This window comes from Sus scrofa, chromosome 11 (assembly GCF_000003025.6).
Source record: "Sus scrofa isolate TJ Tabasco breed Duroc chromosome 11, Sscrofa11.1, whole genome shotgun sequence".
NCBI lineage: Eukaryota > Metazoa > Chordata > Mammalia > Artiodactyla > Suidae > Sus > Sus scrofa.
The window spans coordinates 4,308,940-4,324,635 of NC_010453.5; the positions used below are offsets into that span (position 1 = coordinate 4,308,940).

The 15,696-nt window shown below is 52.7% G+C and overlaps 1 protein-coding gene across 9 annotated transcripts in view; it reads left to right on the forward strand.

Moving 5' to 3' along the window:
* Positions 1 to 15,696, forward strand: part of WASF3 (WAS protein family member 3) — a 105,138-nt gene that overhangs the window by 47,819 nt on the left and 41,623 nt on the right. For 8 of the 9 annotated variants that reach the window (XM_021065509.1, XM_021065504.1, XM_021065505.1 and 5 more), the window contains one exon: positions 13,944 to 14,086. The exons of the other annotated variant lie outside the window; for it this stretch is intronic. In XM_021065509.1, coding sequence (XP_020921168.1) covers positions 13,954 to 14,086 — 133 coding nt within the window. In that variant the 5' untranslated portion in view covers positions 13,944 to 13,953. The remainder of the gene's footprint in view (positions 1 to 13,943; positions 14,087 to 15,696) is intronic. 9 annotated transcript variants of the gene reach the window in all.

Consider the following 15,696-nt stretch of genomic DNA (forward strand, 5'->3'; position numbering starts at 1 on the left):
CACAGGCACTAGGTGGAGTCAGACGGCTCGTCCTCCTCTCTGTCTGGCTTTTGCTCGGCATAATCATCCACGCTGTTTCCTGTATCAGTAGTGCAGTTGGTCTTCCTTCAAAAATAATTTTATTTCTTCAGTGTACATTTTAACAAATCCAAACAGAAGAAGGACCTAGCACAGCTTTAGAATCAGGTTACCTATAGATGCCTGAAACGGACTGGTGGAAGGTTCTAGAACAGAAGCTTTTGGAGCCCACCTGTGATTCCAGGAGAGGACGGTGCCGGCAGGGGTCTCGGGTTGTTTCTCACTTAGTGGCTGCTTCGCGCCGCTTGCTTCTCCTCATCCCACGCGTGGTAGGTGGTCTTCCTCACTTGCCCTGGCTTTGGTGTTTCTTCCCAGCAGAACAACAGGGTGACGTCAGGTGTGAGCACCAGGTGTCAGTGGACACCTTGCATGTCTAGGTGCTGTTTTGTAGCCTGCGAAACACCCATGACCACCTTAACTGAGTGTCCTCCAAAAATAGGTACTTGACAGAGGTTTCTGATACGAGACATCCCTGTTACTTCGCAGACATAAATCTGCTTTCCCCCCCGGAATCCTGAATGTATAAGTTGTGGAGGTTGTTGAGCAAAGGCTAGATTTTGTTTGAAGTGAGGAACGCTGCTTGCAGGCCTTGGAGGCGAACTGCATTCCTCCACCCCCTGGTGTTTATTGAGTCGCCTCCAGCCTCCACGTGCCAGGCCTGGCGCTGCAGGGTCAGCAGTGCAGCGGGACCCCGCTCCCATGAAGTCTTTGCAGTTGTGAGAAATACCTAAGTGAGTGCCCGTCACACTGGATTCTTTTTTTTTTTTTTTTTGTCTTTTTTGTCTTTTTTAGGGCCATACCGGCAGCATATGGAGGTTCCCAGGCTAGGGGTCTAATGGGAGCTGCAGCTGCCAGCCTACACCACAGCTCACGGCAACGCCGGATCCTTAACCCAATGAGCGAGGCCAGGGATTGAAACCACAACCTCATGGTTCCTAGTCGGATTCGTTAACCACTGCGCCATGACGGGAACTCCTCATGGTAGTTTTGATTTGCATTTCTCTAATAATCAGGGATGTTGAGCATTTTTTCATGTGCTTGGTGGCCATCTGTATATCTTCTTTGGATAAAGGTCTGTTCAGGTCTTTTGCCCATTTTTCAGTTGGGTTGTTGGCTTTTTTTTGCTGTTGAGTTGTATAAGTTGTTTGTATATCTTAGAGATTAAGCCCTTGTCATTTGCACCGTTTGAAACTACTTTGTCCCATTCTGTAAGTTGTCTTTTTGTTTTCTTCTTGGTTTCCTTTGCTGTGCAAAAGCTTGTCAGTTTGATTAGGTCCCATTGGTTTATTTTTGCTTTTATTTGTGTTCCTTTGGGAGACTGACCTGAGAAAACATTTGTAAGGTTGATGTCAGAGAATGTTTTGCCTCTGTTCTCTTCCAGGAGTTTGATGGTGTCTTGTCTTATATTTAAGTCTTTCAGCCATTGTGAGTTTATTTTTGTGCATGGTGTGAGGGCGTGTTCTAGTTTCATTGATTTGCATGCAGCTGTCCAGGTTTCCCAGTAATATTTGCTGAAAAGACTGTCTTTTTCCCATTTTATGTTCTTGTTTCCTTTGTCAACAGATGTGGAGAGGGTGTGGAGAAAAGGGAACCCTCTTGCACTGTTGGTGGGAATGTAAACTGGTGCAGCCACTGTGAACAGTATGGAGGTACCTTAGAAAACTATACGTAGAGCTACTGTATTACTCAGCAATCCCACTCTTGGGCATCTCTCCAGACAGAACTTCCCTTGAAAAAGACACGTGCACCTGCATGTTCATGGCAGCACTATTCACAATAGCCAAGACATGGAAACAACCCAAATGTCTGTTGACAGATGATTAGATTAGGAAGAAGTGGTATATCTATACAATGGAATACTACTCAGCCATAAAAAAGAACAAACTAATGCCATTTGCAGCAACATGGATGGAACTAGAGGCTCTTATGCTGAGTGAAGTCAGTCGGAAAGAGAAAGACAAATACCATATGATATCACTTCTATCTGGCATCTAAGAGATGGCACAAATGAACCTTCCCACAGAAAAGAAAATCATGGACTTGCAGAACAGACTTGTGGTTGCCAAGGGGGATGGGGAGGAGGAGGGAGTGGGATGGACTGGGAGTTTGGGATTAATAGATGAAGACTGTTGCCTTTGCAATGGATAAGCAATGAGATCCTGCTGTGTAGCACTGGGAACTATGTCTGGTCACTTATGACGGAGCGTGATCATGTGAGAAAAAAGAATGTATACATGTATGTGTGACTGGGTCACCTTACTGTCCAGTAGAAAATTGACAGAACACTGTAAACCAGCTATGATGGAAAAAAAATTGTTAAAAAATAAAACAAAACAAAAAGAGAAAATTTAAAAAAGCAACTTGCACGGGGTCACGCGGTGCTAGTGGCAGAACCGAGCTGGGACCCCGGGACCTCTGGTTCCTAGACAGTGTTTCTCTGTGCCTTTCTGCCTCTCATCCTGCCGAAGCAGACAGACCACATTCTTTTTTGAAAATGCTTCGTTTTTCAATTTAATTTTTATTTTCTCGTGGAGGGTGGCTGATTTACAGTGTCGTGTTAGCTTCAGGGGCAGAGCAAAGTGATACAGAGGCAGATCGCTTGCTCGCTCCCTTTTTCAGACTCTTTTCCCATGTGGGTTAGTACAGCATCCCGAGTGGCGGTCCCTGGGCTCCGCAGCAGGTCCTGTCACTTATCTGCGGGGGTACTGAGTGTATGTTCTTCTCAAGGGCCTGCTTCATCCCTCCCAGCCACCCTTCCCCGTTGGCACCATACGCTTGTTTTCCAAGTCCGTGGGTCCGTTTGTGTTCGTAAATCAGTTCATTTGTCTCCTTCTTTTAAACAGTCCGCATTTAAGACCAGGTCCTCGGGAGCAACGTCTAAAACATTTTCTCAGGGAAGCACTGTGCTTACCTCGCAGGTGGGCTTCCCCCCGCCTCGGCCCCCCACTTCACCATGACTTTTACTGACGCTTAGCTGAAAGAGTGAGGCCGGAGTTCCCGTCATGGCTCAGCAGGAGTGAGTCTGACTAGTAACCATGAGGACGCGGGTTTGATCCCTGGCCTCACTCAGTGGGTTAAGGGTTCGGCGTTGCCATGAGCTGTGGTGTAGGCCGGCAGCTGTACCTCTGATTCGACCCCTGGCCTGGGAACCTCCTTGTGCCACGGGTGTGGCCCTAAAAAAAACAAAAAAGAAAAAAAGGGAGGCTGCGTTGCCCTAGAGGGTCGCAGACCAGGTTGTGCGTTGAGGATGCCCAGGCCCTTCCTCGGGCTGTGGGCATGTGACCTCAGTGGTGGCACCTGCTGGGGGTGTCAGCAGGCAAGCAGGGTGCTGAGGAGCCAGGGCAAAGCAGGCTCGCCCTGCCCTCCAGAGTGGCAGGGCACCGTGCAAGGGACGGCTCTGGGTGGGCTCGGGGCCGGGCTGCTTCTGCTGGGACTGCTTGTGTTCTGAGGACAGAACCTACAAGTCAGAGGGATTAAAGACCCAAACACATGCAGCAGGCACATGTGTCGTTTGCTGCGTGTGTCAGAGGATGTGCTGTGTGCTTTGCCCTGCCACCTGCTGCCTGGTCACGGCCAGGCCTGCGGCCGTCACCAGCACGTCGCGAGCAGAACAGAAGCATCATGAACACTGGCAGGTCCCGAGAGCCATGCGTGCTCTCCAGACTCGGCAGGTCTTCATGGCTACAGAGTGGCGACAAATCCGTCACAGTTGTGTCAGTTTTGTACACTCACCCAGGGCCGTCAGTGATAGAATTTTAAAATATGTGATAAGGACTTAATGCAACTCGCATTGACTGCGTTCCGTCAGCCCTTTCTGTAATCACCATATAAACCACATACTGATCACAGTCACGGGTTTCTGTTTAATTTATTGTGCCATGCAGTGAATTCTGTGCATGAAAGGTCTTATCTACACTGATTCAGTCGTTGTGTTCTTCTCTTTCCAAAGTCGTTGCCTCACTTTGGGGTCTGTGCACACAAATGCTTAGAGGACACTCCAGTGTCCCCTCATTAAGAATGTCAGCTCAGGAGTTCCTGTCGTGGCTCAGTGGTTAACGAATCCAATTAGGAACCATGAGGTTGGGGGTTCGATCCCTGGCCTCGATCAGTGGGTTAAGGATCCCGCATTGCCGTGGTGTAGGTCGCAGACGTGGCTTGGATCCCACGTTGCTGTGGCTGGGTGGAGGTTGGCAGCTGCAGCTCCGATTTGATCCCTGGCCTGTGGAACTTGCGTGTGCTGTGGGTGCAGCCCTAAAAAGACAAAAAAAGTAATAATAATAATATGGAATGAAATAAGAGAATTGTCAGCCGACTTGCTTTTCTCCTTTGCGAATGTCGTTAGCTCTTTAAAGTCTTAATGAAAGAAGAAGCCGATCCGTTCATCTTTTTATTACTGTGGTGCCAGAGGGTTTGTCTCCTAATTAGAACGCGACACATTGCAAGAGGACATGTCCTCTTCCATTATGAAGACAAGCTGGGAGTTCCCGTCGTGGCGCAGCGGAAACCAATCCGACTGGGAACCATGAGGCTGTGGGTTCAATCTCTGGCCTTGCTCAGTGGGTTAAGGATCCGGCGATGCCGTGAGCTGTGGTGTAGGTCCCAGATGCAGCTCGGATCTGTGGCTGTGGCTGTGGTGTAGGCTGGCAGCTGTAGCTCTGATTAGACCCCTAGCCTGGGAACCTTCATATGCTGCGGGTAAGGCCCTAGAAAGACAAAAAAAAAAAAAAAAAAAAAAAAAGACAAAAAGAAAGAGAAGCTGGAGTTCCCATTGTGGCTCGGCAATTACCAAACCCAACTGCTATCCATGAGGATGCGGATTTGATCCCTGGCCTCACGTAGTGGGTTAAGGATCTGGCACTGCTGTGGCTGTGGTGTAAGCCGGCAGCTACAGCTCTGAGTCAACCCCTAGCCTGAGAACCTCCATGTGCCTCAGGTGCAGCCCTAAAAAGACAAAAAAAAAAAAAAAAGCTGGATGATCTACAGAGTAACAGCTTTCCTTGAATTCTCGAGAATCACAGCCCTCCTGCAGAGAGACCAAACACCTGAGCTCTTCGCTGTGCATCAAGTGGCCACGGTGGAAGTGGGTGAAATGGATTCTCAAGGGTTGAACACGAATGAACACATCTGTTTAGCTCAGCCCAGAGATGGGGGGAGTCCACACTCACCCCCAGGTTCTCTTCTCCAGGCCCCACCATGCGCTCCTGAGAAAGAGCAGAGGGGAGTAGACAAAGCCCCCCTTGGGGTGCAGCTATGCAGGAGGAAATTGGCTGCCCCTGGGGACAGGCACCGTGTGGCATCTGCTTCCCCAGACCCTTCTCTCTTATGACACAGACGTTGCTGGGAGGGCAGCAGATCCTCTAGCCCCCAGGCCCTAGGCAGATAGCTGCTGCTTCTGGAAAAGGGCTAGGAAAGCCCTTTTTCCTGCCCCTGTCGCCAGCAAAGATCCCCTGCTTCCAGGGCAGAGCATATTAGCAAAAGCAGAACAATCTCTTAGGCCCACCATCTCTCACGGATGCGAAGCAGAATTCTGCTTCTGCAGCATGAGGGGCAGGAAATGCTTGTTTAGCCTCTAATAGAAGAGACAGTGATGCTGATAGGTCCACTCAGAGAGGCAGGTACACAGGTCCTTCCTGAGATTTAGGCTGGACCCGCAGAAGCAAGGAATTTCCCTATTCCTACCATGAAGCTAGACTGAGAAACAAAAGCAGCTGCTGTGTGGAGAGGGACCACCTTTGGGACACAAGCCAGAAAGGACTGACTGCAGGGTGGAGCAGGAACGCTAGGAAAAATCCGGCATCTCGACTTTGCACCAGATACAAGGTAGAAGAATCCTCCCTGCCAGGGGATTTCAGTGGTTGAGGAAAAGGTAGACGGTGGTATGTGAAGCATGTATTGTAAGCCCTGGAACATTCACTTAGAAAAAAAGTTAAAAGTGAATAAAAGCCGGATTTCCCTTGGTGGCGCAGTGGTTAACAAATCTGACTAGGAACCATGAGGTTGCGGGTTCGATCCCTGGCCTCGCTCATTGGGTTAAGGATCCGGCGTTGCCGTGAGCTGTGGTGTAGGTCGCAGACACGGCTTGGATCCCGAGTTGCTGGGCTCTGGCGTAGGCCGGTGGCTACAGCTCCGATTAGACCCCTAGCCTGGGAACCTCCATATGCTGCAGTTGAGGCCTAGAAAAGACAAAAAATAAATAAATAAAAGCCAATTTGGAAGATAAAATGACATGATAAAAATAATTAAAAGAGAGTAGAAAGAGAGCTTAAAGGAGCACAAAACAGATGGGACAGATAGAAAACCACTTGCAAGACGGAAGGTTTAAATTCTATCGTATCAGCAATTACAGTGAACGTAAATGATCTAAACACACCATGGAAAAGTCAAGAGATTGTCAGATTGGGTTCAAAAGCAAGACCCAACTATATGCTGTGAAAAATAAACCCTCTCTAGGTGTACAGTTGCAGAAGGGGTAAAGTTAAAAGGAAAACTGATCAAAGGAAGGAGTGACCGCGTTGATGTCTAAGTAGCCGCCGGGAGGTCGAGCCGTCTCCCAGGGTAAGTGGAGCGTCCTGGCGGGATCATGAGGTCATTTCACCGAAAAGACAAGCAGTCTTAACTGTGTGGACACGTTCCACAGCAGACCTTACAAATGTGTAAGCAAGAGCTGCTAAGAGTTGAAGGGGGAGCTTGACAGATTCGTAGTTGTCATTGGCAGCTTCACACTCCTCTCGGTAATTCGTGGGAAGAATGTATTGAAAACCAGCTAAGAATGCATATGCCGTCTCGGCGTCAGCAGTCACTGCAGGTGATGCACGTTCCTCGGATGTGTGCACGGCTCGGCCACCAAGGTGCGCTGTCTTCTGGGCAGTAAAACCAATCTCAGGCAATGTAAAAGCGTTAAAATCAGACACGGAGTTCCCGTCGTGGCGCAGGGGTTAACGAATCCAACTAGGAACAGTGAGGTTGTGGGTTCAATCCCTGGCCTTGTTCAGTGGGTTAAGGATCCGGTGTTGCCGTGAGCTGTGGTGTAGGTTGCAGACGCGGCTTGGATCCCGCGTTGCTGTGGCTGTGGTGTAGGCCAGTGGCTGCAGCTCCGATTCCACCCCTAGCCTGGGAACCTCCACATGCTGTGGGTGCGGCCCTAGAAAAGGCAAAAAAGCAAAAAAAAAAAAAAAAAAAAAAAGAATTAAAATTAGACAAAGCATGTCCTCTGAACACAGTGAAATTACACTGAAGTTTTAAGCAGTGAGGCATCTGGAAGACTCTGCTGATTGTGTTGCTATCACTGAGACGGCTGCTCACCCGGAAGAGGTCGTCAGATGGTCCACGCGGACAGGAACAGGGACAGAAAGTGACCTTCCGAGAACTTGATACTGTTTTAAACATCTGTTGAATTGCTTCTGTAATTCTGGGGGGAAGAAAGCATTTCAGTTAATCATGCTCTAGGAAAACTGAAGCGTTTCCAAGCATTTGGAATTTTAATAAGGTGAAATAAGTTATTGGAAGACAGGAAAGTGGCCTTAAGAGTAGAAAGCACATTGAGATGATTCTGAAAGGCTCTACTTGTTTGCTTTGATTAGAAGGGTTCTGTTTGGAGAAGGTAAATGCCAAGGTGCAGGCGTTTGTTGCATAATAAGCACGATTCCAGGAAAAACTCAGGTTTGGGTTAATTGTACAGTGAACACAATTAGAGGGAAAACATTAAGTGTCCTATGTGAGTCATGAATGGGATATTAATATTAAAGTAGTAAGGTCATTAGTATCTTAGGACTTGTTGCCCAGCACACGTTGTCACATGCGCCTCCATGTAGCCTGTGTGTGGAAGCCACCAAACGTGTAATGAATACACGCAGACTCGGGGTTGTTCTGAAAAGGTGATACAGGAGTTTCCATCGTGGCTCAGGGGTTAACAAACCAGACTAGGAACCATGAGGTTGCGGGTTCAATCCCTGGCCTTGCTCAGTGGGTTAAGGATCCAGCATTGCCGTGAGCTGTGGTGTCGGTCGCAGACGTGGCTCGGATCCCATGTGGCTGTGGCTGTGGTGTAGGCCAACGGCTACAGCTCCAATTAGTCCCCTAGCTTGGGAATCTCCATGTGCCGTGAGTGCAGCCTTAGAAAGAAAAATAAAATAAAGCAAACAAAGAAATAATTTTAAAAAAGAGAAGAGGCGATACGTAAGTCTGAGTCCACTGTCCGCTCTTGCTCTGTCTTTGACATTGTCTGCCCTGTTTTCTGGACTCAGATCTGCTCTGTTTGAGCCATTTTCTGCTTTTCAGCTTTTCTTCTTTCGGGTTCTTGCTATACTCAGGGCTCTGCACTGTGTCTTTTCCCACTGCAGAGACCTCTAACCATCCAGGGTCTCTGGGTCACGTGGCCTCCGCAGCCAGGGTGCCTGCGGCCCAGCTGGGCCTCTGCAGCCCTTTCTTGTTCCAGACACCACTCCAGGCTGGGGCTGCCCTGTCGCCCCACTTGTGAGCCAGAGCAGTATTCTGAGGGTGGTGCTCCCAGGACCCAGCCTAACAAGCCCTGTGCTTCTTGCTCTGTGGCGGGGGAAGCAGGATGCAGCATCTTTCACCCTGGAGGGTGTATCCAAGCCTGCCCCGAGCACAGGGTTTTTAGAAAGCTCTGTGGCCGCCAGGCCCTGACTCTCCCGTGGGTATCTCATGGGACCTCCAGGGCACTAACCCCCACCCGCACCTGCTCGTCTGACCGCTCCGATGCGGTCAGCTGCTCTCCCCTCTCATCGGGCCCAGCGCGGATACGCTGGGTTCGTGTCTGGTTTCCAGCTTGGCATCCAGGATGGGCGTGTGCGTGATGTGGGGGTACCTCCTGGCCTGCGGGGAGGGTCCTCAGCCCCGTGGCGTCTTCCAGCACGTTCAGCACCGCAGGCTTTCCCTGCCACAGCCCAGGCCTCCGTCCTAGACGCACCTTGACCAGGTCCAAATGCTTGAGCTCTCGCCTCTCCCTGTCGGGTCTGCCTCCTGCTGTTCGATGCAGAGGGTAGGGGGGCACTCTGTCCCCACCAGGAAGGGCGGGGTTCCCCCCACTAGCCGTCGACTGCGGGTACCCGCCTTCCATGCCTCATTCTCCCTGTTCAGGCGTCGGGGCGGCCTGGCCTTGAGGAGCCAGCTCGGCTCCATCTGGAGGCGTCTTTGCTTCTGTCGCTTGGCCCTGGTGTGCCTGTCGGGGTATTTCCCTCCCCTGGGACGTGGTCCAGGTCACTGCCGGCAAAGTCGTCGGCCGCTGATCAGAGGACGGCCCTGGGGTGCGGTTAGGTGACATCCGTCTCCCCTCGGGTTTGTGAGCACCCCGTCTTCCTCCTGTGGCCTTGGGCCCCACTTCGTTGGGTCCTTAGTCGGGGTCCCGCCTGCGAGCGTTGACAGGGGCTGCAGGTAAAGAGGAGGGAAGCTGGAGAGGCTTAAGGGCCACGGCGTGAGGCCCGCCCGACCCCGGGGCGGGGTGCAGGTCTCCTCACAGTTGGATGAGGTCGGGGACCCTGGGCAGAGCCGCCAGCGTCCCCTGCGTCTCTGGTCTTTGCCGGTTCCCGTCCCCTGCCTGGTGCTCGTTTCTGCTGCTGTGACTGTGGCGAGCATCCTCGTCTCGGGGGCTCCGGGGAACAGGCTGCTGGGGACATCGTGGTCCCGCTGCCAGCTTCCCGGGCGGTGGGCGGGTGGGGGGGGGTTTGGAACTGAGTTCACAGTCGTGAGATCCAGGGCGTGTCCACATGCGACGTTTCCCAGAAAAGTTGGGCAAGAGGCCGGCTTCACGCTGATGCCTCATGTTACCTCTGATGGTTCTTGAACATTGGATTAGCGGAGCCTGACTGTTTCTCAGCACACAGGGCGGCTTTGAGGAAAGATGGGCACAGGCCTGGGAAGGGATGGGAGGCCCCGGAGGCCATGTGTCGGGGGCTGATGGGCTTTGCTCATTACAGGTCCGTTTCTGTAATTGCAAAGCATTGTCAAGAGCGAGCATTTTCTCATTTACCTCTTCTTGCTCTTCGATTTATTCCGACCTGGATGTGTTAGAGAAAGGATGTCTGGGAAGAGAATACACCTGCTAGGGTGCCTCACGCTGATGGCAGAGCCGTGAAAGTCACTGCTGGGTGATTAGAGCTTTAAAGGGGGGTGTGCTTGCCGTGAAATGCAGTCCTTCTGAGATGGTCCAGCTGGCAGCACGTCCCCTGTCTCTTGTCTTCTGTAGTCAGGCAGGTGCGGGGGCGTCATGCCATGCCATCCTGATAGTGAGAAGTGAAGGCTTGGGTTAATTAGAGCTGAAATCCTGCCCACCCAGCCAGGCGCCCTGGGGAGGGGTGGGTGGAAATACGGGTGTGTGAGGGGGGCCTGGGTTCAGCAGACACCGTGGAGGGCTCACGCCGGGGTGTGGGCTGTGCAAGGCGTGGGGAACAGAGTTGATGGATTGGGCCCCCAAGTCTGGGCAGGTTACCGTCCACCCTGGGGGGAGAGACGGCGTCTCTGCCGGCCCCCAGCAGGCCCCCAGGCTCCTCGAGGTGCCCGGGTAGAGAGTGGGGAGGTGCAGCGATGGCTGCCTCTTAGGGAGCCTTCTCGGACCTCTGTGCTGTTTCAAGTGCCTCGAGGGGCAGTGGGGCCAGCGGGGCCAGAGGCAACTGCCACTGACAAGGTGCTCCTTCCCCCCGGGCCCCGAGGAGGGGGGCACACGGGGATCAGGAGGCAGAGGGGTTAAGGGGGCATCAGGTCCTGGGGGCAGTGGCCTTTGTTAGGGTTTTCCCTCAAAGGCACGGGGGAGACAGGAGAGCGGGCTGAGGATTGGCTCATGTGAGGGATTTCAGGATGCAGAGTCGTCCCTGGTGCCTGGGTCTGGGTGGTCGGGGCCGGTGGATGGCAGCCTGGTGAGAGGATGGAGGTTGGGGTGGACCCGGGATGGGGGTTTGCATGGGAGAAGGGGTGCTGGGGATTGGGGCAGGCTTGAGAGGGGCAGTCCTGTGGGGTCAGCGCCGGCTCACCTGCTGAGTCCAGAAAACAGAAGGCGTGGTTCATGCATCTGTGCAGACCTGCGTTTTTTCTCTTTTGTGCTGAGAGCATCTCAGGGGAGGCTCCAGGTGGGCACGTTAGCAAGGCTGTCAGGTCACAGGCAGCTCCCTGACAGGGGGAGGGGATGTCTCAGGTAGAAACTTAAAGGCCTTTGGCAGGGGCAGGGTGTGGAGCAGTGCCCAGCAGCGAGCACCTCTGAAGTCCTGTGTGGTTCCAGGGCTGCGTGGGGCATGTGTGAGGGCACGTCTGACATCAGAGACCCGCCCAATCTTGGCCGGGTTTTGGATGTTCAGGTGGGACAGGTGTGGGATGCGTGTACAGTTAGGATTCTGTATATTGTCGTTGTTGGTTCCTTTTAGGGCCGCACCCGTGGCATATGGCGGTTCCCAGGCTAGGGGTTGAATCTGCGCTGCAGCTGCTGGCCTACACCACAGCCACAGCCACAGCCACAGCCACGCCAGATCTGAGGCCGTGTCTGTGACCTACACCACAATTTTCAGCAATGCTAGATCCTTAACCCACTGAGCAAGGCCAGGGGTTGAATCTGTATCCTTACAGACACTGTCAGGCCCTTGACCTGCTGAGCCACAATGGGAACTCCAGGATTCTGTGTATTTGAACAACTGTAGTTCTAAAGAAATGTGGGAGGGGGGCTGGGGAGGTGTCGGACGAGCAAGTTGCTGGGTGTGTCCAAGGTTGAAACATAGGGGGAAAGAGGGACAGTTCATCTTGAATAAATACAAAGGGTCTCAAAAGAGTGTGTCATATATGCAGCGTTGAGTTCTGAAGTCATGTGTTTGTCCCAAACCCCTGTCGAGCCCTCTTGTGAAGTTAAGAGCTAATTCCCCTGTGGGCTGGGACACAGACCAGTGCCATGGGCAGGTAGAGTCAGGGCCCTACCGTGCCCGGGTTACGCTCACCTGCTGGCCTTAGACGCTTTGCCCCCCTTCCTCCCCCCCAATCCCCTGCCCTCCCCCCTCCCCCTCCCCCATGCTCTGTGCTGCTTTATGCACGCTGGTTTTTGTTGCTGAATTTCCTGCTAGTTCTCATGAGTCTCTGCTCATGGATTTTCAGTATTTTTCTTTCGTACCCTTTATGCTTTTATTAAGTTTGCTAACCTTTTTTTTCCCACTGACCTGTGTGTTTGGACCAACCTCACTTCCGTTGGGGGCGGGGCCCTGCCTGTCTCACACCCCGCGGGGTCCTTGTCCCCACTGCCCGGGCCTGGCCGGTGCTCAGAGGTGGGTCTTGGATGTGTGAACAGCGGTTATGGAGGGAGGTAGGAGGAGGGAATGAGTACGAGCCTCACGCATTCCGGGGTCTTCAGGTGAGTTATTGGACCCGTTGGGAATACGTGTTATTTCAGTAACGGAGAACCCGAGGGCAGTGGCTTAAACACACGGGATGTTGCTTTCCCACGTGACCAGAATTGCACACTGGCCTGCGGGCGGCCTGGCGGCTCGGGTGCTGCGGGGCCCCAGGCTGGGCGGTGTTTCTGCTCCTGCAAGTTGGGCAGCGTGGCTTCTCGCGAGGTGGGCACTGTTGCCCCGTCACGGGGTTCCCACCCCTGCGTGTACAGTGGATCGTTGCCAGGTGGTGGGTGTGCAGTTCCCTGGGCCTCCTGAAACAGAAAGGTGAGCCTTTATTTGATGTATAAGGTACTTTTTGAGGCAAGAAGTGGATTGAATCCCCAGGATGATGGGGAAGGCTTTCCGGCGGGTCTGGGGCAGATAGCGACAGGTGTTGCTGCGGGCCACCGGGTGGCAGTGTCAGTAGGGGCCCTGCCCTCCCGCCCACGCTTGTCAGCCTTCTCTCTGCAAACACCCTGAAGGGTGGGGTGTTAGGGGCTCCTTGGGTGCAGAGGGAAAGCCAGGCTGTGGGGTCTGGGTTAGGGAGGATCTGTCTGTCGTGTGGTGTAGACGGGTCTCAAGCTCCTGGTTTCAGTGATTCCTCCCCCAGCCTTTCTCTGTGCCTGGTGCTTCAAGCCCAGATCCTCTCATTTGCCTTTTCCAGAGAGAAAAACACTCTGGGCGGGGAGGAGGGGACACCCAGGCAGGGAGAAGGAGTGTGTCACTGGGTGTTAAAAGCCAGTTCTCCAAGTTCCTGTGTGGCTCAGCAGATAACGAGCCTGACTAGGATCCACGAGGATGTGGGTTCGATTCCTGGCCTCACTCAGTGGGTTAAGGATCCTGCATTGCCGTGAGCTGCAGCATAGGTCGCAGACACAGCTTGGATCTGGCTTTGCTGTTGCTGTGGTATAGGCGGGCGACCCCTAGCCTGGGAATCTTCATATGCTGCAGGTGCAGCCCTAAAAAGCAAAAAAAAAAAAAAAAAAAAAAAGCCAGTTCTCTTCTCATCCCTCCGTAGCTTCCTGACACCTTGGCCCTGAGCCTTGTGGGCCGTGGGCCGGGTTCTGTGGCCCAGATGGGTGGGCCCCGCCTGCCACCCTGCTCCCTCCTGGGGGGTGAGCCCCACCCCACCCCCCGCTCCCTCCTGGGCAGCCCGGGATGGCCTTTCCCGTGTGCCGTCTCTAAGCTCTGCCCACGGCTGGGGCTGTCTTGTCCTCTCCTCTCTCCTGTCATTTTGGGGAGGGGGCGGTGAACATGCACGTCTTTGGACCCTCATGCTTGACCGGAAACCCCGCCCGCGTCCTTTTTCTGGAAAAGCAGGGCTGCGCTGTGAAATCCGGGGCCCCGTTAGGTCGTGGAGCTGGCGCTGCGTGTCGGGCCGACCCTGCCACGGGGCAGCGCTGGGATGGGCAGCTTCCTGGGAAGGAGCCCCTTTTCCGGGGGGCTCGCCCTCGGGGCTTGTGCAGCTGTGCGACACGCTCTCCCTGTCTTTTCCGTCCCCAGGTCGTGAGCCATGCCTTTGGTGAAAAGGAACATCGAGCCCCGGCACCTGTGCCGGGGGGCCCTGCCCGAGGGCATCACCAGCGAACTGGAGTGTGTGACCAACAGCACCCTGGCCGCCATCATCCGCCAGCTGAGCAGCCTGAGTGAGTCCTCTAGCCCTCAGACCCCCGTTGCCCCTTGCCAGGGGCATGTGTGTTACTTCTGACAAATCCAGAAGCGTGGTTGCAAGTCGGTAGTCGTGGGCTTGCCCGAAGGAGACCCTGCAGCTTAGACAGAAGGTCCCTCCGCTCCCCGCCTTGAATTGCCCCGCATGAAAGCAGCCGTTGCCCCTCCCTGGGCTGGCGGTACCCACTCTGTGTGATGACGTTGGAATTGACCAGTTCAGGGAGCTCCCCTTGGGGCTCAGTGGGTTCGGCACCCGACGAGTATCCGTGAGGATTTGATCCCTGGCCTTGCTCCATGGGTTAAGGAGTCGACGTTGCCATGAGCTGTGGTGTAGGTCACAGATTTGGCTCAGATGTGGCGTGGCTGTGGCTGTGTGTAGGCCAGCAGCTGTGGCTCCAGTTTGACCCCTAATCTGGGAACCTCCATCTGCTACAGGTGTGGCTGTGAAAAAGGAAAAAAAAAAAAGCGACCAGTTTACAAACTGCTAGAAATGACCAAATGCGTAGATTTTAAATAATGTTGATTTTTAACATCCTATGGAAAAATGAGGTCAAAGTACTGTTTTTTTGTGTAAAACATGAATTATTCATTGAATTGGACAAGACTAATTTTTTTTTAATGTAACCAATCAAAAACTAGGTCACCCTGTAACATGCCTGGCATAGAGTAGAGGCTGCATGGATGTTTGTTGACTGAATGACATTCCAGATGAATCAAAGAAAAAGCCCCAAACCAGTCACACTTGCTGCTTTCAAGCTGCTAAAGGTAAAAATGCAGCTTCTGGGAGTTCCCATTGTGGCTCAGCGGTAACAAACCCGACTAGTACCCATAAGGATGCGAGTCCATCCCTGGCCTCGCTCAGTGGGTTAAGGATCCGGTGTTGCCATGAGCTGTGGTGTAGGTCGCAGATGTGGCTCAGATCCTGCGTTGCTGTGGCCGTGGTGTAGACTGGCAGCTGCAGCCCCGATTTGACCCCTAGCCTGGGAGCCTCCACATGCCTAGGGTGTGGCCCTAAAAAGACAAAAGGAAAAAAAAGCCTGCAGGTCCTGACTTCCAGATTGAGGTTAGCAGATGAGCTGATGTTTACATGCACGCTCTGCCACATACACGTTACACACACAGGTTGTAAAAATTGAAGGGAACACAAGCACATGGAAGACAGGACTTCCTGTTATTCTAATTTGGTCTGAACATTAATATGAAATACCCAAGGGATGTTCCATTTCTCAAGATGCAGATATGCCTGAGAGAGAATGCTTGGCCGTCTGAGCTTTTGGAAGTCGCAGAGTTTCTCCCTAACTTTTACATTTATGTCGTGGTCTTATGTTCCCACTTCCTCCTACTCCTTTTCAGTTTAGATGGTTCACGCTGCATTCTGGGTGACAGGTTTTCACAGTTAAAATTTCAGAACCTCTGTTAATAATGAGAAAAATCGTGCCAGAAATTTCACATCCTGCTTGCCTCACACATGGAAGAGTGACTTTTTTTTTTTTGGTCTGTTTGTTTGTTTTAAACTCAAGTGCTTTTACTTATTTTGAAGCAGCAGCACTATGGATGAGTAGTTCTTTTTTCCTTTAAAAGAATTGTG